The 21,004-nt window shown below is 44.8% G+C and overlaps 1 protein-coding gene across 18 annotated transcripts in view; it reads left to right on the forward strand.

Annotated features, from left to right (window-relative positions):
- The window catches only part of LOC110485619 (gamma-adducin), a 144,128-nt gene extending 127,215 nt beyond the window's left edge, over positions 1-16,913 (forward strand). For 6 of the 18 annotated variants that reach the window (XM_090204371.1, XM_090204368.1, XM_090204369.1 and 3 more), the window contains 10 exons: positions 194-343; positions 792-935; positions 1,295-1,393; positions 2,499-2,675; positions 6,710-6,952; positions 11,266-11,382; positions 11,599-11,685; positions 13,027-13,150; positions 14,537-14,629; positions 15,701-16,913. In XM_090204371.1, coding sequence (XP_090060497.1) covers positions 194-343; positions 792-935; positions 1,295-1,393; positions 2,499-2,675; positions 6,710-6,952; positions 11,266-11,382; positions 11,599-11,685; positions 13,027-13,150; positions 14,537-14,629; positions 15,701-15,951 — 1,485 coding nt within the window. In that variant the 3' untranslated portion in view covers positions 15,952-16,913. Of the gene's footprint in view, positions 1-193; positions 344-791; positions 936-1,294; positions 1,394-2,498; positions 2,676-6,709; positions 6,953-11,265; positions 11,383-11,598; positions 11,686-12,221; positions 12,243-13,026; positions 13,151-14,536; positions 14,630-15,700 lie in introns of all 18 variants that reach the window. The other 12 variants (XM_090204377.1, XM_090204374.1, XM_090204376.1 and 9 more) reach the window with 3 other exon arrangements.
- The last annotated feature ends 4,091 nt before the right edge of the window (positions 16,914-21,004 follow it).

Genomic DNA, 21,004 nt, shown 5'->3' on the forward strand with positions numbered 1-21,004 from the left:
AGTATATGAACCATTTTAAATTGTTATTACCTCTTTATATAGCTAGCAGATGTCTCCCTCACAATATATATGTATTCTTCTCAAGGGAAGTGATTCACATGTTTGTGTATGTAAAACCATACATGTGTATTTTGTGTGACTGTACAATGGCTAATGCTCTTTTCTCTCCTTCTGCCTCTCCTCTCTCTCCCAGGTAAAGCTGAACATCATCGGGGATGTGATTGACCAGGGCTCCACCAACCTCAGGGTTGACCCGTCAGGCTTCAGCCCTCACGCTGCCATCTACTCCATCAGGCCAGACGCTCGCTGCTGCGTCCACGTGCACACTCCTGCCACCGCCGCCGTGAGTCACTTTTCAGTCTGTTTAATCATTCAGGATCTTACAGGAAGAAATGTTGTTTAAATAGGCCTGACTTTTAGACACATATTGTCCACATTGTGATGTTTTCAAGCACACGGTGATTTATAATGCACTGTGTGATGCTGTAAATGTTCATTGCCAGTTTCTCTCTCTCTGTTTCTCTCTCTCTCTTCTCTCTCTCGCTCTGGCTCTGGCTCTGTCTCTGGCTCTGTCTCTGGCTCTGTCTCTGGCTCTGTCTCTGTCTCTGGCTCTGTCTCTGGCTCTGTCTCTGGCTCTGTCTCTGGCTCTCTCTCTGGCTCTCTCTGTCTCTCTCTCTGTCTCTCTCTCTGTCTCTCTCTCTGTCTGTCTGTCTCTCTCTCTCTGTCTCTCTCTCTCCATCCTCCAGTGTCTGAATAGTTCTCACATCTCCTCTCCCTCCTTGTCTCTCCAGGTGTCGTCTATGAAGTGTGGCATCCTGCCCATCTCTCAGGAGGCCTTGATCCTGGGTGATATCGCATACTACAACTACCAGGGTAGCCTTGACGACCAGGAGGAACGCCTGGCGCTGCAGAAGGCCCTCGGACCCTCAGCCAAGGTAAAGATCTAGGATCAGATTACCCCACCCCAAAACGTGATGTTAATTGCTAGTTCGGGGGATGCAAAGCTGACCTTAGATCAGTGGGTAAATCAGTGGGACTGCTTTGACAGGACTGTTTTCTAGCTAGTGTACTGTAAAAACAGTCCTGGTGATCAAATGTACGAGCTAGTCAGCCAGCCTTAATGGCATTGAGGTTACTGTGGTTGTGTGTCTCCTCTCTAGAGTCATCGACTGGTAAACTATGGAGGCTTATTACCATACTGGGGAATATGGTCTCGTTAGATGTAACTGTCCTCGTCTATGGTTGTGTTGTGACCGTTGTATTTGACCGTGTGTTGTGACCGTTTGGTGATCAGGTGCTGGTGCTGAGAAACCATGGAGTGGTGGCTCTGGGGGAAACCATCGAAGAGGCCTTTCATTACATCTACAACGCTCAGTATGCCTGTGAGATCCAGGTACACACACACACACACACACACACACACACACACACACACACATACACCCTGAACCCTGGACCTCACTCTCATCAAACAATAGGTCAATGAACTCAGTAACTCGTTTAGATCTAGATTCAACAGACATTTACTGTTCTGTTCTAACAGAGATTTCAGTAACCTCTCACGCCTTCGATTCTGCAACAACACGCCGTCACAATGGCTGTTATCTTCCTCTAACGCTTATTAGTGATGCTGTTCCTGTTTTGGTAGTTTCTGTGTTTTCAAAGGAAAGCCGGAATGTCATTTATGGGGTTGTTAAACATCTAGAGGGAGAGTAAACGTGAAGACGGCTGGAGAGAAAGACTGGCAGGGAAACAGAGAGGTTGTGGTTCAAGCCCTATAACATCCTACACCGTCTGAATTAGAAGAGGGAAAAATAGCATTTTAAATGGACTGTATGTTACCCCACAACAACACCAGCAGGGCCGCTTGAATGGAAAGTCAATGATTTCCAGAGTTTTGTTTGGCAAAGTGTGTTTGTGTTGTGCGCGTGTGTTTGTGTGCGCGTGTGTGTGTGTGTGTGTGTGTGCATGTGCGTATGATATGTGTGCGTCACTGTTTGTGTGCCTGCTTGCCTGTGTGCTGTGCGTGTGTGTATGCAGTTTGTAAATATGGTAGACATTACGGTGTGGGGGTGTGTGTGTGGGTGTTAACGCTGACTGCTGTAATAGGTGCACCAAATCCCTATTTGAATCTCGGCCTCAGAGCCAAACAAAACATTAATCCAACCTAACAAAGCCTGCTTAATACCTAGAGATTAACCTCAGGCTACGGTGTGTGTGTGTGGCTATTACAAAAAAAGTGACCTTGTATAAAAACTGTAAACTGTAATACCTCCCTGGGTTGCATTTCTCAATTGTCTAGATTTCTCTCGATAGAACTCGAAATGGCTCATTTCTCTTTCTCTTTCTCCCTCTTTCTCTTTCTCCCTCTTTCCCTCTCTCTTTCCCTCTCTCTCTCCCTCTCTCCCCCATCTCTCTCCCATCTCTCTCCCTCCTTCCCTCTCCCATCTCTCCCTCTCCCATCTCTCTCTCCCCCATCTTTCTCTCTCTCCCTCTAGGTGAATGCGGTCTCGTGTGCTGGCAGCGTAGACAACCTGATTGTGTTAGATGCTGAGAAGTATAAGTCTCGGACCCATGCAGTGGCCGATGCAGCGTCTGTCAACATGGGAAGCCCACACAAGTGGAAGGTGGGAGAGCTGGAGTTTGAATCTCTCATGAGGATGCTGGATAACCTGGTGAGTGGTTTACACTGACACACACACACACACTCTCCTTTCCCTGCTACACACACACTCCATCCCCCCTCCACACACACACACTGTAATCTACATTACTATATAATATCATTGCTGTGACAGTGACTCCTAGCTATGCCATATGTGCAGTTGGCACTAGCCACCAAGGTCATGGGAGGAAGCGGGGCTACCACCCACGCTACCCAGGCTATGAGTTGACCTGCTGGGCTGGCCCTGTCCCAGGTGCCCCCCTCCTGCCTCTGACCTCCAGGTTGTGTAACTAACAGGGAAATGGAATTCATGGACAGTGAGTTGGCATCCAACAGATAGTGTACAGTCCTGCCCTCATTTCCTCTGTCATTACTGTTTCTGGGTCATCAACTGGATCTATCACTCCATAAAGTACAGTACATCACTGGTCCAGTGCAGCTGTGCTGGTCCCTGTAGACTTGGGACTGGGTCAGTGATCTATGGTCTGGGCCCTGTAGACTTGGGACTGGGTCAGTGATCTATGGTCTGGGCCCTGTAGACTTGGGACTGGGTCAGTGATCTATGGTTTGGGCCCTGTAGACTTGGGACTGGGTCAGTGATCTATGGTCTGGGCCCTGTAGACTTGGGACTGGGTCAGTGATCTATGGTCTGGGCCCTGTAGACTTGGGACTGGGTCAGTGATCTATGGTCTGGGCCCTGTAGACTTGGGACTGGGTCAGTGATCTATGGTCTGGGCCCTGCTGGAACTCTGACTGGGAGGCTTCATAACAACACCAGATCCCTCAAGGATCAGACACTGCTGAGCTTACAGCAGAGACTCCCTCCCTTCTCTCTGTCTCTCTCCGTCTCCCTTTTCTCTCCCTTTTCTCTCTCTCTCTCTCCCTTCTCTCCCTTGTGTCCTCTTTCTTGCCTGTCTTTTTCACCTCTTTCCTCTCCTCCCTCTCTTGTGTCCCCAAGTCTCTCTTCTCTAACTGTTTCTTGTCTACTCTCTTCTCACCTCTGTCCTCTGTCTTCTCACCTCTGTCCTCTGTATTCTGTCCTCTGTATTCTCACCTCTGTCCTGTCTTATTTCCTCTCCTCCCTCTCTCTTGTCTCCCCAAGTCTCTCTTCTCTAACTGTTTGTCTACTCTCTTCTCACCTCTGTCCTCTGTCTTCTGTCCTCTGTCTTCTGTCCTCTGTCTTCTGTCCTCTGTCTTCTCACCTCTGTCCTCTGTCTTCTCACCTCTGTCTTCTCACCTCTGTCCTCTCACCTCTGTCCTCTGTATTCTGTCCTCTGTCTTCTCACCTCTGTCCTCTGTCCTCTGTCCTCTGTCTTCTGTCCTCTGTCTTCTGTCCTCTGTCTTCTGTCCTCTGTCTTCTGTCCTCTGTCTTCTGTCCTCTGTCTTCTCACCTCTGTCCTCTGTCTTCTCACCTCTGTCCTCTCACCTCTGTCCTCTGTATTCTGTCCTCTGTATTCTCACCTCTGTCCTCTGTCTTCTCACCTCTGTCCTCTCACCTCTGTCCTCTGTATTCTGTCCTCTGTATTCTCACCTCTGTCCTGTCTTATTTCCTCTCCTCCCTCTCTCTTGTCTCCCCAAGTCTCTCTTCTCTAACTGTTTGTCTACTCTCTTCTCACCTCTGTCCTCTGTATTCTGTCCTCTGTCTTCTCACCTCTGTCCTCTGTCTTCTCACCTCTGTCCTCTCTTCTCACCTCTGTCTTCTCACCTCTGTCCTCTCACCTCTGTCCTCTGTATTCTGTCCTCTGTATTCTCACCTCTGCCCTCTGTCCTCTGTATTCTGTCCTCTGTATTCTCACCTCTGTCCTCTTTCTTCTCACCTCTGTATTATGTCCTCTGTATTCTCACCTCTGTATTCTGTCCTCTGTATTCTCACCTCTGTCCTCTGTATTCTGTCCTCTGTATTCTCACCTCTGTCCTCTGTCTTCTCACCTCTGTATTCTCACCTCTGTCCTGTCTTATTTCCTCTCCTCCCTCTCTCTTGTCTCCCCAAGTCTCTCTTCTCTAACTGTTTGTCTACTCTCTTCTCACCTCTGTCCTCTGTATTCTGTCCTCTGTCTTCTCACCTCTGTCCTCTGTCCTCTGTCTTCTGTCCTCTGTCTTCTGTCCTCTGTCTTCTGTCCTCTGTCTTCTGTCCTCTGTCCTCTGTCCTCTGTCTTCTGTCCTCTGTCTTCTGTCCTCTGTCTTCTGTCCTCTGTCTTCTCACCTCTGTCCTCTGTCTTCTCACCTCTGTCTTCTCACCTCTGTCCTCTCACCTCTGTCCTCTGTATTCTGTCCTCTGTCTTCTCACCTCTGTCCTCTGTCCTCTGTCCTCTGTCCTCTGTCTTCTGTCTTCTGTCTTCTGTCCTCTGTCTTCTGTCCTCTGTCTTCTCACCTCTGTCCTCTGTCTTCTCACCTCTGTCCTCTCACCTCTGTCCTCTGTATTCTGTCCTCTGTATTCTCACCTCTGTCCTCTGTCTTCTCACCTCTGTCCTCTGTATTCTGTCCTCTGTATTCTCACCTCTGTCCTGTCTTATTTCCTCTCCTCCCTCTCTCTTGTCTCCCCAAGTCTCTCTTCTCTAACTGTTTGTCTACTCTCTTCTCACCTCTGTCCTCTGTATTCTGTCCTCTGTCTTCTCACCTCTGTCCTCTGTCTTCTCACCTCTGTCCTCTCTTCTCACCTCTGTCTTCTCACCTCTGTCCTCTCACCTCTGTCCTCTGTATTCTGTCCTCTGTATTCTCACCTCTGTCCTCTGTCCTCTGTATTCTGTCCTCTGTATTCTCACCTCTGTCCTCTTTCTTCTCACCTCTGTATTATGTCCTCTGTATTCTCACCTCTGTATTCTGTCCTCTGTATTCTCACCTCTGTCCTCTGTATTCTGTCCTCTGTATTCTCACCTCTGTCCTCTGTCTTCTCACCTCTGTATTCTCACCTCTGTCCTGTCTTCTTTCCTCTCCTCCCTCTCTCTTGTCTCCCCAAGTCTCTCTTCTCTGTTTGTCTACTCTCTTCTCACCTCTGTCCTCTCTTCTCACCTCTGTCCTCTGTCTTCTCACCTCTGTCCTCAATGTATCTGGAGAGTCATTACTCAACGGTCTGTGTAGCTGTCCAAAGGGGACCGCTCCTATCACACAGTCTCGTCTCACACCTCGTAAAAATACTATTTATTACAGTACAGAATATACCAGAATAACACGTTTCACAACACCACGGTAGATACCTCTGATATGGAGATGAAGCTGCATGCCAAGAACCTCATCTGATTCTGATTCTGTGTTTCCTGAGTCAAGTTGAAAGGTTGAGTCTGGTCTCCGAACACCTGTTTAAAGTCTATATGTGATTGACACTGACAGGATAGTCTGGTATCGATGAAAAGGAGGGAGGACGAGAGATATAGAAAGAGAGAGGGATGAGAAAGAGAAGTCAGATAGAGAAGAGGAGCGCTATACAGGGTGAGAGAGAGAGCGAGGGACAGAGAGGAGAAAGACGGATAAGAGAGAGGGGGAGAAAGAGACAGGAAGTATCTGAACACACTCCATTGTCCATGGATGCCAGGAACCCCTCCGGCTGCACATCATCCTTTTTCCATTCTCCCACAGCTAGGAATCATGGGATAGTGGCCGGAGACTGTCCCCCCCCCCGCCCCCCCCTCTCTCTCTCGTGCTCTCTCTCTTTCCGTTTTCCTTAGTGACAGAGGCGGTAGTTTTGAGTCCAGAGCTCTGTCCAAATAATAAGGGTGGGACAGAGACACAAACTACATTCCTATGTAGTGAGGATTCTACAGAGAGGACTTGCACTATTGAAATGAACTCTAGATGAATGGGGAGATCAAAAGCTTGACAACATTTTGTTCCACTACCAAAGAGTCTTCTTTCCTACCACTTTTCCCTCGTCTTCCTCTCTAGGGACTTAGAAACTTTGTGGAAAATAATAACTATACAAATGGAATCTGATTTGTAGATGGACATTTCTGTCGTTGGTTTGTTTGGCCATACAGGGCTGCCGAACTAAACACACTATGTACATGAGATCTAGTCGATTGATTGATTTCTGTATCCTTTTCCCCACAGGGCTACCGGACTGGCTATGCTTACCGCCACCCCATCGTTCGGGAGAAGCCTCGGCACAAGTCCGACGTGGAGATCCCGGCCACGGTGACGGCGTTCATGTTCGAGGAGGAGGAGGGCGCCGCGCGGCTGCCGTTTAAGTTCCTCCAGCAGAGACAGGCCAGGGAGAAGACACGCTGGCTCAACAGCCCCAACAGTTATATGAAGGTTAACGTGGCGGCCGTGGACGAACGCACCAGGACCATGGTCAGTACTCATCTATAGGGAGGGTTAACACTCTATATAAACACACCAGGACCATGGTCAGTACTCATACTGTAGGGAGGGTTAACACTCTATATAAACATACCAGGACCATGGTCAGTACTCATACTGTAGGGAGGGTTAACACTCTATATAAACACACCAGAACCATGGTCAGTACTCATACTATAGGGAGGGTTAACACTCTATATAAACATACCAGGACCATGGTCAGTACTCATACTGTAGGGAGGGTTAACACTCTATATAAACATACCAGAACCATGGTCAGTACTCATACTGTAGGGAGGGTTAACACTCTATATAAACACACCAGGACCATGGTCAGTACTCATACTGTAGGGAGGGTTAACACTCTATATAAACACACCAGGACCATGGTCAGTACTCATACTGTAGGGAGGGTTAACACTATATAAACACACCAGGACCATGGTCAGTATTTATACTGTCGGGAGGGTAAACACTCTATATAAACATACCAGGACCATGGTCAGTACTCATCTATAGGGAGGGTTAACACTATATAAACATACCAGGACCATGGTCAGTACTCATACTGTAGGGAGGGTTAACACTTGATATAAACACACCAGGACCATGGTCAGTATTTATACTGTCGGGAGGGTAAACACTCTATATAAACATACCAGGACCATGGTCAGTACTCATACTGTAGGGAGGGTTAACACTTGATATAAACACACCAGGACCATGGTCAGTATTTATACTGTCGGGAGGGTAAACACTCTATATAAACATACCAGGACCATGGTCAGTATCATACTGTAGGGAGGGTTAACACTCTATATAAACACACCAGGACCATGGTCAGTACTCATCTATAGGGAGGGTTAACACTCTATATAAACACACCAGGACCATGGTCAGTACTCATACTGTAGGGAGGGTTAACACACTATATAAACACACCAGGACCATGGTCAGTACTCATACTGTAGGGAGGGTTAACACACTATATAAACACACCAGGACCATGGTCAGTACTCATACTGTAGGGAGGGTTAACACTCTATATAAACATACCAGGACCATGGTCAGTATCATACTGTAGGGAGGGTTAACACTCTATATAAACACACCAGGACCATGGTCAGTACTCATCTATAGGGAGGGTTAACACTCTATATAAACACACCAGGACCATGGTCAGTACTCATACTGTAGGGAGGGTTAACACTCTATATAAACATACCAGGACCATGGTCAGTACTCATACTGTAGGGAGGGTTAACACTCTATATAAACACACCAGGACCATGGTCAGTACTCATACTGTAGGGAGGGTTAACACTCTATATAAACACACCAGGACCATGGTCAGTACTCATACTGTAGGGAGGGTTAACACTATATAAACACACCAGGACCATGGTCAGTACTCATACTGTAGGGAGGGTTAACACACTATATAAACACACCAGGACCATGGTCAGTACTCATACTGTAGGGAGGGTTAACACACTATATAAACACACCAGGACCATGGTCAGTACTCATACTGTAGGGAGGGTTAACACACTATATAAACACACCAGGACCATGGTCAGTACTCATACTGTAGGGAGGGTTAACACACTATATAAACACACCAGGACCATGGTCAGTACTCATACTGTCGGGAGGGTAAACACTCTATATAAACATACCAGGACCATGGTCAGTACTCATCTATAGGGAGGGTTAACACTCTATATAAACACACCAGGACCATGGTAAGTACTCATACTGTAGGGAGGGTTAACACTCTATATAAACACACCAGGACCATGGTCAGTACTCATACTGTAGGGAGGGTTAACACTCTATATAAACACACCAGGACCATGGTCAGTACTCATACTGTCGGGAGGGTAAACACTCTATATAAACACACCAGGACCATGGTCAGTACTCATACTGTAGGGAGGGTTAACACTCTATATAAACATACCAGGACCATGGTCAGTATCATACTGTAGGGAGGGTTAACACTCTATATAAACACACCAGGACCATGGTAAGTACTCATACTGTAGGGAGGGTAAACACTCTATATAAACACACCAGGACCATGGTCAGTACTCATACTGTAGGGAGGGTTAACACTATATAAACACACCAGGACCATGGTCAGTACTCATACTGTAGGGAGGGTAAACACTCTATATAAACACACCAGGACCATGGTCAGTACTCATACTGTAGGGAGGGTTAACACTCTATATAAACATACCAGGACCATGGTCAGTATCATACTGTAGGGAGGGTTAACACTCTATATAAACACACCAGGACCATGGTAAGTACTCATCTATAGGGAGGGTAAACACTCTATATAAACACACCAGGACCATGGTCAGTACTCATACTGTACACAGACACACATATGGTCAGTGTTGATGAAGAAACAGAGCTCCCTGTTCATGTCTACACATTGTGTTGTGCAGGTCTTAGTCCTGACTAGCTCAGTTGCTAGTCTAGAGCCAATCTGACATTCTCTGAGACACATTCTGGTGAAACCTTATATTAGACTTCCCTCTCCTGGTATGTTAGAGAATTACATCTTTGTGATATTACCACATATAATGAATGACTCAAAGGAATACCAGCAAGTTCACCTTGGCTACGTTTACACAGGCAGCCCAATTTTTCCACTAATCAGTCTTTTGATGAATCACTTTCGATCTTTTCACATCACATCTTTTTCAGAGCTGCTCTGATTGGTCAAAAGCAATTTATGAAAAAAATATCAGAATTGGGCAGCTTTTCCCTCCAGCTGGACTAGACAGATTGCTCTATGTCTGATCGGTCTGTGTCTGATTGGTCTGTGTCTGATTGGTCTGTGTCTGATTGGTCTGCGTCTGATTGGTCTGCGTCTGATTGGTCTGCGTCTGATTGGTCTGCGTCTGATTGGTCTGTGTATTTGTATTTTCTGTTCTCTACAGTGGATGAAGTCTGATTGGTCTGTGTCTGATTGGTCTGTGTATTTGTATTTTCTGTTCTCTACAGTGGATGAAGTCTGATTGGTCTGTGTCTGATTGGTCTGTGTATTTGTATTTTCTGTTCTCTACAGTGGATGAAGTCTGATTGGTCTATGTATTTGTATTTTCTGTTCTCTACAGTGGATGAAGTCTGATTGGTCTATGTTTTTGTATTTTCTGTTCTCTACAGTGGATGAAGTCTGATCGGTCTATGTTTTTGTATTTTCTGTTCTCTACAGTGGATGAAGTCTGATCGGTCTATGTTTTTGTATTTTCTGTTCTCTACAGTGGATGAAGTCTGATCGGTCTATGTTTTTGTATTTTCTGTTCTCTACAGTGGATGAAGTCTGATCGGTCTATGTTTTTGTATTTTCTGTTCTCTACAGTGGATGAAGTCTGATTGGTCTATGTTTTTATATTTTCTGTTCTCTACAGTGGATGAAGTCTGATTGGTCTATGTTTTTGTATTTTCTGTTCTCTACAGTGGATGAAGTCTGATTGGTCTGTGTCTGATTGGTCTGTGTCTGATTGGTCTATGTATTTGTATTTTCTGTTCTCTACAGTGGATGAAGTCTGATTGGTCTATGTTTTTGTATTTTCTGTTCTCTACAGTGGATGAAGTCTGATTGGTCTATGTCTTTGTATTTTCTGTTCTCTACAGTGGATGAAGTCTGATTGGTCTGTGTCTGATTGGTCTATGTATTTGTATTTTCTGTTCTCTACAGTGGATGAAGTCTGATTGGTCTATGTTTTTGTATTTTCTGTTTTCTACAGTGGATGAAGTCTGATTGGTCTGTGTCTGATTGGTCTGTGTATTTGTATTTTCTGTTCTCTACAGTGGATGAAGTCTGATTGGTCTATGTATTTGTATTTTCTGTTCTCTACAGTGGATGAAGTCTGATTGGTCTATGTCTTTGTATTTTCTGTTCTCTACAGTGGATGAAGTCTGATTGGTCTGTGTCTGATTGGTCTGTTTTTGTATTTTCTGTTCTCTACAGTGGATGAAGTCTGATTGGACTGTGTCTGATTGGTCTGTTTTTGTATTTTCTGTTCTCTACAGTGGATGAAGTCTGATTGGTCTGTGTCTGATTGGTCTGTGTCTGATTGGTCTGTTTTTGTATTTTCTGTTCTCTACAGTGGATGAAGTCTGATTGGACTGTGTCTGATCGGTCTGTGTCTGATATGGACTGTGTCTGATATGGACTGTGTCTGATATGGACTGTGTCTGATATGGACTGTGTCTGATTGGTCTATGTCTGATATGGACTGTGTCTGATTGGTCTATGTCTTTGTATTTTCTGTTCTCTACAGTGGATGAAGTCAGAGGAAGGTGGCAACAGCAGCGGCACTCCAATCCGGATCGAGGACCCCAATCAGTTTGTCCCTATGAACACCAACCCTAGCGAGGTGCTGGAGAGGAGAAACCGAGTAAGTCACAGATCTAGGATCAGCTACCCTCCATGCATCTTAACCATAAACATCAGTAGGAGAAAGGCAAAACTGACCCTGGAGCACTAAGGCCAACTTCAACTTAACTCCTCTCTGTCAGCTCCTTCTCTGCCTTCCATCGCCCTATCAGAACCACAATCCTTACCATGCACTTCCTGGTTGTGTAAGGGATGTCACTGTTATGTCCTATCACAGATCAGAGAGCAGAACAGATTCGACATGATGACGTCCGGACCTCGCTCTCACCACCTGGCAGGCATCCCATTGGACGAACCTCGAATGGTGAGCGGCAACTCTGTGTGACAAACCAATATATCTGTTGCCACTTGGCCTGAAGTCCTGTTGGTGAAACATCCATAACAGTGTCATAAACAACAACTAGAGTATTTCAATATTTATTTCAATATATAACAGTCTTGAATTATAGGCTATATAAGGCAGTCTGTAAACTGTGAGCATCCTTCAGGATTTTGCTAAGTAAACCATATCATCCAGGCTAGACAGACTTAGCTATTTGTTATTGCGTTTGCCAACCTTGACCAGTAGGTGGGGCTAATTACATGTATTGTTTAGAACCCGAAATACACATCTCCATGGCTCTGGGATTCTGTAATGACATCCTCCTTCAAAGTGCCAACTTTGGTGAATAACTTCATCCTTTTGGATCTTCTTGGCAGCATTTTGGTGATTGGTATCATCTTATAGCAAGGGAATAACACAATCCAGGTCTCTCTGCCTGTTATCAGAGTTGAGATGAAACGAGATTTGATCACTTGTGAAATATTGTTTCCCTACATGGTGTATGTCATGTGTTGAAGGATCAGCCGGTCCGTGTGAAGGTAATGTCTCTACAGGCTGAATACTACAGTGTGCAGTGTTAGTGCATTTCTGTTTCACCTGTTTGTCCTTTCAGTTGTTGTCCTGTTAGGTCACATCATCACTGTCTGTGTGTTTCTGGAGGTGGGAGTGAAGTGGAGTGTTTACGCATGATAGTGCACTCCACCAATGAATGACCTACTTCCTTATGTCACCAAATGTGTGTTGTGCATGTTCTGATGTGGTTGTGACAGAACAGCATTCATATTTGACAAGTGTCCCTTAATCATTGTTTTTCCCTGTTGTTGGTAAGTCATTTGAAAGTATTGGAGTGTGTTTGTGTGATATGCCCATTTCTATTGAATGGTGTGTTAGTGTGTGTTGTGTTTTACGATGAACTGGCATTAGTGTACTCACTCTGGTCCTCATCTGGGAATGGATCTGTCCATGGGGAGTCTTATGTTAACTCCTGTCTCTCTCTCTCTCTCTCTCTCTCTCTCTCTCTCTCTCTCCGCTCTCTCTCTCTCTCTCTCTGTCTCTGTCTCTGTCTCTCCTCTCTCCCTCCTCTCTCTTTCTTCTCTCCCTCTCTCTCCCTCTCTCTCCCTCCTCTCTCTTCTCTCTCTCCACTCTCTCTCTCTCTCTCTCTCCACTCTCTCTCTCTCTCTCCACTCTCTCCCTCCATTCTCTCCACTCTCTCCCTCCATTCTCTCTCTTCTCTCCCTCCATTCTCTCTCTTCTCTCCCTCCATACTCTCTCTCCTCTCCCTGCATACTCTCTCTCTTCTCTCCCTCCATTCTCTCTCTCCAGCCCTATGTGGCATCAGAGGATGACCAGATGGTTCCTCTACCTCCTAACCCCTTCAGTCAGCTGTCTGAGAAAGAGATGGACGAATACACGATGAACGTAGAGAAGAGACAGCTGGGGCTGAGTGGTAAGAGAGAGTCACACAGAGAAGTCACACCCATACAGAACCACAGAGAAACACACACACACCCATACAGAACCACAGAGAAACACACACACACACCCATACAGAACCACAGAAAAACACACACCCATACAGAACCACAGAGAAACACACACACCCATACAGAACCACAGAAAAACACACACCCATACAGAACCACAGAGAAACACACACACACACATACAGAACCACAGAGAAATACACACCAGCCATCTATCCTACCATGTTATACACAAGTCAAATGAGTAGTATTCCACTCCAGTAAAAACTGCTACTACTTTCATAGACAGTCCAATAACAAGGAATTGTCAATGGCTTGGAGCCCCATTTCAGCCAATCAGATTGCAGATGTCTCCGAACCCGTTTTATAAGCCACAACACCATTTGTAGTGAGAGTTGTTCCTGATCTTGCAGTCAAGATGGTAAAACCCCTGCCTGTAGTAACGTGTGTGTGCAACAGGGAACCATCCCTACATCCTATGACTAAGGCGGCCAACAGAACAGACAGACTGGCCCACAGCAGGTTTTCACACCCACTGTATGAGTGGGCCCGGTTGCCATGACACCATCCACCCCCCTATCCCCACCTACTCTACACCAGTCCAATCTGGATTCCATATTATGCTCCTTATAGAATGTTCTTATGCTCCTTCTAGAATGTTCCTCTGCATGTCTGTGCTCACAGTAATACTGTGTGCTGTTATGTATACTATGATGTTGTGTATAGAATGACTGTCTGTCTGTAATGTTACTGCTAGAACTCCACTGTGATAATGAATGGGGTTTTTGGAATGTCACTGTATCGATGTGTACTTATAAACTAATAGTATCAGATGAATGACCTGGTGGTTAGATGAACCACGTTAACCCCTTAGATTCCTCACTGTATGTACTGGAGGTACTGTACGAACACTACGTTCCATGTACCCTAACGTAGCCTGGTCCCAGATCTGTTTGTGCTGTCTTGCCTCTAACATGTGTGTCAACACTAATCTCTCACCCCCCAAACCCTCACTTCCCTCTCTCACCCCCTCCCCCCCCAAACCCTACTCCTACCAACCCACTCCCTCACCCTTACCCCTCAACCCAAACTCTCTCCCCCTCCTCACACCCTGTCTCCTTACTCCCACCCCTTCAACCCTCATCCCAAACCCTCACCCCCTCCTCACCCCCTGACCCCTTACTCCCACCCCTTCAACCCTCATCCCAAACCCTCTCCCCCTCCTCACCCCCTGACCCCTTACTCCCACCCCTTCAACCCTCATCCCAAATCCTCTCCCCCTCCTCACCCCCTGACCCCTTACTCCCACCCCTTCAACCCTCATCCCAAACCCTCACCCACTCCTGCAGATGACGAGCACGACCTAACCTCCAACGACGCTTCCACTCTCTCTCAGTCTCTGTCCCAAACTCAGTCCCCGCAAATAACTCCAGCTAAAGAAGGTATCACACAGAGAGAGAGAACGTTGTGAAATGTGTTTGTTTGTGTGCGTTTCAACAGAACAGGCTTTACTAAGGTTGTGCTGTGTTTTATTATGTCAAAAACACATTCTACATTCCTTTGGTTCCACTTTTACCTCAAATGTTATAATAGATAATAGATATAATAACAAAGTCATATGGAAACCTACTACATTGCTATTGTGAAATCATCTTTACGATGTTTAATCAGTACCAATTCTATAGTGTCTTACTTCCTCTTAATCATTAACAATGACTCAGTTTTACTTCCTGTAGTAACTACTTCCTGTCCCTTTGAACAACAAACACCAACACCACGTAACTACAGAACACTAGAGTAGCCATCAACACAGCTCCCCACAGTAAACTGCTCCGTGTGTGTGTGTGCGTGCGACACAATTCGTGACACAGTTTTTGACTTAAGTCAACCAGTTCTTCTCCTGTGGGGGCCAAGTCGGGTCGGTTGTTGCTCAACAGCCTCTTATGATGTCACACGTTGGTTCATTGTAGTACATTGAAATGCTCTTGTAATAGAACAGCGGCACAGTGCTTGTAAGGATACCCTCTTTGTGTGGTAACTGGGTCCCCATACAGTACATAGTCACGGTCACATTAACATTGGCTGTGAAATGCACTTTATTGAAAAAGGTGATCATTGAACTTGTGTTGATTAGTTAATAGATACCAGCTGTAACAGACTTCAGATAGGGTAGGTGACATCAGGTGACACCCTCTCCTAGGTTGCTCTTGGTTCATGGTAAATGTAGCACCTAGGGTTGCAATTTCCCCATAATTCCCAGGTTTTCCAGAAATCCCGGTTGGAGGATTCCCAGATTCCCTGGTTATTTCTTCCTGATTCCAGTGTCTTCCAACCAGGATTTCTGGAAAACCTGGGAATTTGGAAAAGTTATCCATAGTAGCACCTGAACATATTTTGTGGTCAAACAACGTAGTATACAGGTCTGTAGCAGACACAGAATCAATTTTATTGTTGTGGGGTTGGTGGTGGTCTACCCTGTCTGACCTCTGACCCCTCTCCCCTGCTCTTTCCAGAGAACCACACGATGCAGAACGGCAAGGATGGCGGCGACCATGAGGTGAACGACGAGCTGAGCAAAAGGGTCAGTCAGCTGACCACCAGCGTGGAGAGCATTGAGGTCAAGGTCCGCACCGGCGAGAAGATCGAAGACTCCGCCCTCTCCCCCGAGAGCTCGCCCTCCAAGTCCCCCAACAAGAAGAAGAAGAAGTTCCGCACTCCCTCCTTCCTCAAGAAGAACAAAAAAAAAGAGAAAATGGAGGCCTAGAGAAAGAGAGATGGAGGGAGTGATATTAAAGCCTATATACAGTTTAAGAAGAAAGGGGGGACCCCTCTTATTTTATTTTTTTGTCTGTTTTTATTTTAGTTTTGTTTTTGTCAGTGTCCTCTTTTGTCATTTTTTTTTTAAAGATTTTATTTTGATTTTATTTTTTAACAAACTGTTCTTTTAAGTTAACATTTTTTAGACTTGTGCGAAAAGTGATGAATTGAGTTGAGGATTCTCTTCCTAGAAGTGAAGGCTCATTGATTTGGGAAGGCGAGGACTAAAATGATAAAGCTGCAACGACTGACTCCTCCCCCATGTTCAATATTTACTGCCATTGGCTGATTATGTTATTTCTTCTCTGCCATTGGCTAATTGTTGATTATGGAATTAGAATCAGCCAATCGTATTCCTTGCTTCATAATCTCCAGCCGACACTGGCGGATCTAGATATGCATCAGTGGTGTTATTAAACTGCACAATATGGCGACTAGCTAGCGTACGGAAACGCTTTCCGCCCTTATGGTAACCATAACAACCACCATGTTCTTTTCACTTAGATTTTCTCCTCATATGAGGTCTGCTTCTTCAATCCATAGAGGACTGAAATCAGAGAGGCCACAGAGAAATAGTCAGACTGGAAAACTGGTTTTGAGATGGTTTTAAATTTACAGCTTTTCTTTCTTTCACTCTTGCTTCTTGTTTTCGCTTTCTCTCTCTGCCTCTCGCTTCGTTTTTCTCTTTCATCCCTCTTTTTATTGCTCCTCTTCCTCCTCCTCTCTCACCTTCTGTTAAAAGTGAATCTGTCTTTACATTACCGAGCTCTCTTCTAGTCGACCTCCGACCTTCATCTGTTGTTCACCACTGATTCACTATAAACTTACCATTTTTTTTTATTGTCCTCTCTTAATAATTTCATTTTTATTTTGCCAAACTAAAAGGAATAAAAAAACAATCACGTTTTAGTGAAGAATCATCATTTATATACTTTTTAATCTCATTTAGATCATAAAAACATGTCATCTCATTGAATAATATTACATTGTAGTGTTTTTATTGAACACAGTTTGGTAGTAGTCATCTCACTCAGTTTTGTGCTCATTTCTATACTTTTACAGAGAAATACAAGATGTTACGCATGTTTTTGCAAGAATCTGAATTTATATGGCTGACTACGTTGCTCTAGTGTTGCCTGCAGGTTTCTCTCAAATGATATTCTTGTTCAGATTACAAAAAGTACTCTATAACTGAGATATATGGAAACTGGATATGTTGGGTATAGATTTTTAACTATATATTTAGTATTTTATTGTGCTGCACTTTTACTGTGGACGGACTATAACACAATGTAGTTGCAGGTGGTTTCTACTATGAAGGAGATTCTAGAAGCAGAAGAACCAATAGAATCTGTAGAAGCAAGAAAGTAGATGGCAGGAGCAGAGTACGGAGGATCCACTTTAGGTTGTGGAAAGTGAGTTGTTTCCGAAGAAAAAGATCTAGATTTGTGTCACGCTTGAAAAAAACATTATTTCTCAGTTAAAAAACAACAAAATACATAAAACAGGTCCCAAAATACAAAAAGTATCATCAGTTATAAAATGTAAAAAACCCTGGGCCTTGAGCGTGGAACTGGCGCCTTTGTTGCTATGGGGTGTATTTTGTGTGTGACTTTTTTTTTTTTAAGCCTTATACTATATTTTTCTCCTATATTTTAAATCATGAGACAAGGGTTGAGAATCTTATCCTGCCCGCACCCGGGCGTCAAATTTAGCAGGAGTGCTCCCCGGATTGTCATTAGGCCTCTTATAAGTCACCACTATGTCATGCCTATGACTGCTCATAAGACCACTTTGACAGCTCGTAGTTGTTTGCGTAGCCTCTTTAGCCTTTCTCTTTAGTTTCTCTTTTTATTTGCATCTCAACAGCGCCTTTCACGACGTTGTCGGTTGTGGAAACTGGAACTCGTGTTATTTCTCTAGAAGATATAAGTCATGGACGAGTGATGACTAAGTGGCATATAGACACAGAGGAACACAGTTAATATAGAGATGTACCAATATCCCAGCTAGCAATGTGAACTATTGGATTTGGAACATTGAGAGAGGGAGGGAAGGAGAGTGGGATGGGGCGAGAGAAGGAGAGAGGGATGAAAGGAGGGAAGGAGAGTGGGATGGGGTGAGAAGGAGAGAGGGGTGAAAGGAGGGAAGGAGAGTGGGATGGGGCGAGAGAAGGAGGGAGGGAGGGAAGGAGAGGGATGGGGCGAGAGAAGGACAGGGATGAAATGAGGGAAGGAGAGTGGGATGGGGCGAGAGAAGGACAGGGATGAAATGAGGGAAGGAGAGTGGGATGGGGCGAGAGAAGGACAGGGATGAAATGAGGGAAGGAGAGAGGCACATCTTTAGCTGTGTAAATAGCCCTATCATCTGTCTCACAGCAGAGTTGAGCTTTTTGGTCTCACAGTTACATGAACAGCTGGAAAAAGGGGTGTGTGAGTTTTAGAAAATGTCAAAGTGTATGTGTGGGGTGGGGTGGGGTTTTAGGGAGAACTATGACATCAACACACCACATTGACATCAACACACCACATTTTTAGATTTACTCACAATTGTACCCATTTTTTCATACCATTTCTCCTTTTTGACACAGTTCTTATTTTTCATCTTTCCATTTGTATCAGACAGGTTTTCAGTCCTTTTCGTTTCCCAAGTACTAGGTTTCTCCTTCCTTATTAACCATTTACAGTACGAGCGCCGCTCTCAGATGGATTGAATTTGCATTTGTTTACTTTTCTCTCCCATCTACCGACCGTTTGCACCTTTGTTTTACTAACTAATGCCTCTGTCCACCATTTTGTTTCTGTTGATAAAAAAAAGAAAGGATCACTTTAGCATGCAAGTAATGAGCCAAGCCCGACCTGTGACCTGTGAACAAAGATCCTATTAGAAATGGTTCTTCTATAATGGAGTTGCTTTCAGATGTGTTGCTAATCAGTGTGAATTCACAAAATAAAACTGTATTTTAAGAAACGGAAGCTTTATTTTTCATTTCCATGTCTTGTTAAACTGATTGAAGTGGCGGACTCCTTTTATGGAGTCATTTTAGTGCCAGAAGAAATTTTAATTCCGATTCAATTTATTTTAGCGCAAAAATCACCCCGTCATCACCTACAATCCTCGTTCATGAACACTCGTATCATTCTTCCAACTGTCTGTCTTTATGTTGAACATAATCCATCCACAATCATTTTAAGTTGAACTCGTAAACAAAAAGATCCAGCACATGGGGGACGCAATCAAATATATTGTACGGTTTCTGAACGTTGTTTCTCGGTGTACTGATATTATCCTGTAAATACAAAACCAGTATACACACGTATTATGCAGGTTTCAATGATATATAGAGAACATTGTCCATATGAAAGATGAACTGTCAAATTATGCAAAATCACCTTCAGTGTAAAACCTGGAGGCCAGAAGCAGATGTCCAGACATTATACTGAGACGGAGTGGAGGTGATGGAGAAGCTACTGAACAAATATAAAGTTTCAATCAACCATTATATAGCACAGAGCGGGTGACATATATTTTGTAATATATATGTATGTATGTATGTATGTATTGATAATGCACAGGATAACTTCCATATGGCTGCATGTATGTTTGTTGTTGCTTGGCTGTGTGTGAAAGAGAGGGGGAGTGTGGGACGATGGCAAAGACACAAATAGGACATCTTGAAAATAAGGACCTAAACTACTGACTTGACTGCGATCCACCATGATATTCCTTCTCTGACACGCCTAGTTGTATGTGTATCTGTCACATGTAATGTGTACGCATCACCCCCAAAGAGACTCTGTCAAACCTTCTAGAACTGGAACTGAACAGAATCAATCCACGAGCTCGTTTCATGCTGACGTTAACCAATTACAGTGCACAGCGTTGACGCAAAATGCCGACTTTATTGCACGGTAAACATGGGAGTGTTAGTGGAGTTGTTGGGGGGGGGGGGGCTGCGGGGGTGTGTGTGCCGTTGTGCCTTGACTGCATTTTTCCTCTGCAAATAAATAAAATCTAAAATATACATGCAACTCACCATGACTTTATGTGCTTCCTAAATCCCACCGGGAGTGTGTGTGGGGGAGGGGAGAGTGGCTAAGACTTAGTGGACTACAGCAACATTACCCGTTCTCTTCTCTTCTCACCCTCTTCCCTTAAGTGTTCCCTTCTGTGATTTGTCGACAGAAATCATTGCATTGAACTCTGACCCTGACGTTAATGAGTGTGATTTGATAATGGCACTGTGTTGAGTAAATGTAGACTTTGCTGCACTGAACATTAAAGGCATGCGAACAGGTCAATAGTTCTGATGCTGGGATGTCCGTACTTCATCCAACCCCTCAGGTAACACTTGTGTAGTGTACAATTCTCAGACCAATTCTTGCTGGTCAACGTCAACTCGTTGCCTAATGCTTGCTTGTATATTTGAAGGATCTTTATGGAGAGAAACATGGCTTAGTCTTGTTATGAGCCGCATGTGAGGTATATATGCCACAGGAGGTTGGTGGCACCTTAATTAGGGAGGCGGGCTCGTGGTAATGGCTGGAGTGGAATGGTATCAAATACATCAAACACTTGGGTTGATGCCGTTCCATTCACTCCGTTCCAGACATTGTTATTCGCCGTCCTCCCCTCAGCAGCCTCCACTGATATATACTGTATATACACATATCAAATATTACTGGACACACTGACACTCGATGAGGGAACCGGGGGGGGGGGGGGGGTCACGGTGCTGTGGTGTCTGTTGAGGGTAGCACCCAATCAATGGCCTCTGTTGACCAGTTCCACACAGTCATACAGTAGCATATGGGGAGGGGGGCTAGCCTACTGTCCTACTAGTCCATGTCATGAGGGAAGCTGTTAAGTGTCTACTGGAGTCCGTACTATAGATGTTATGAATGGGATTACTTTGCTAGCACGTGTCAACATGTCATGGGGGAGGGGTCTATTCAGTAGAATCATGTTGTTAGCGGTCCCTTGTTCCTCCATATTCATCT

Source organism: Oncorhynchus mykiss, chromosome 17 (genome assembly GCF_057628025.1).
Source record: "Oncorhynchus mykiss isolate SJ-2025 chromosome 17, ASM5762802v1, whole genome shotgun sequence".
Lineage (NCBI taxonomy): Eukaryota > Metazoa > Chordata > Actinopteri > Salmoniformes > Salmonidae > Oncorhynchus > Oncorhynchus mykiss.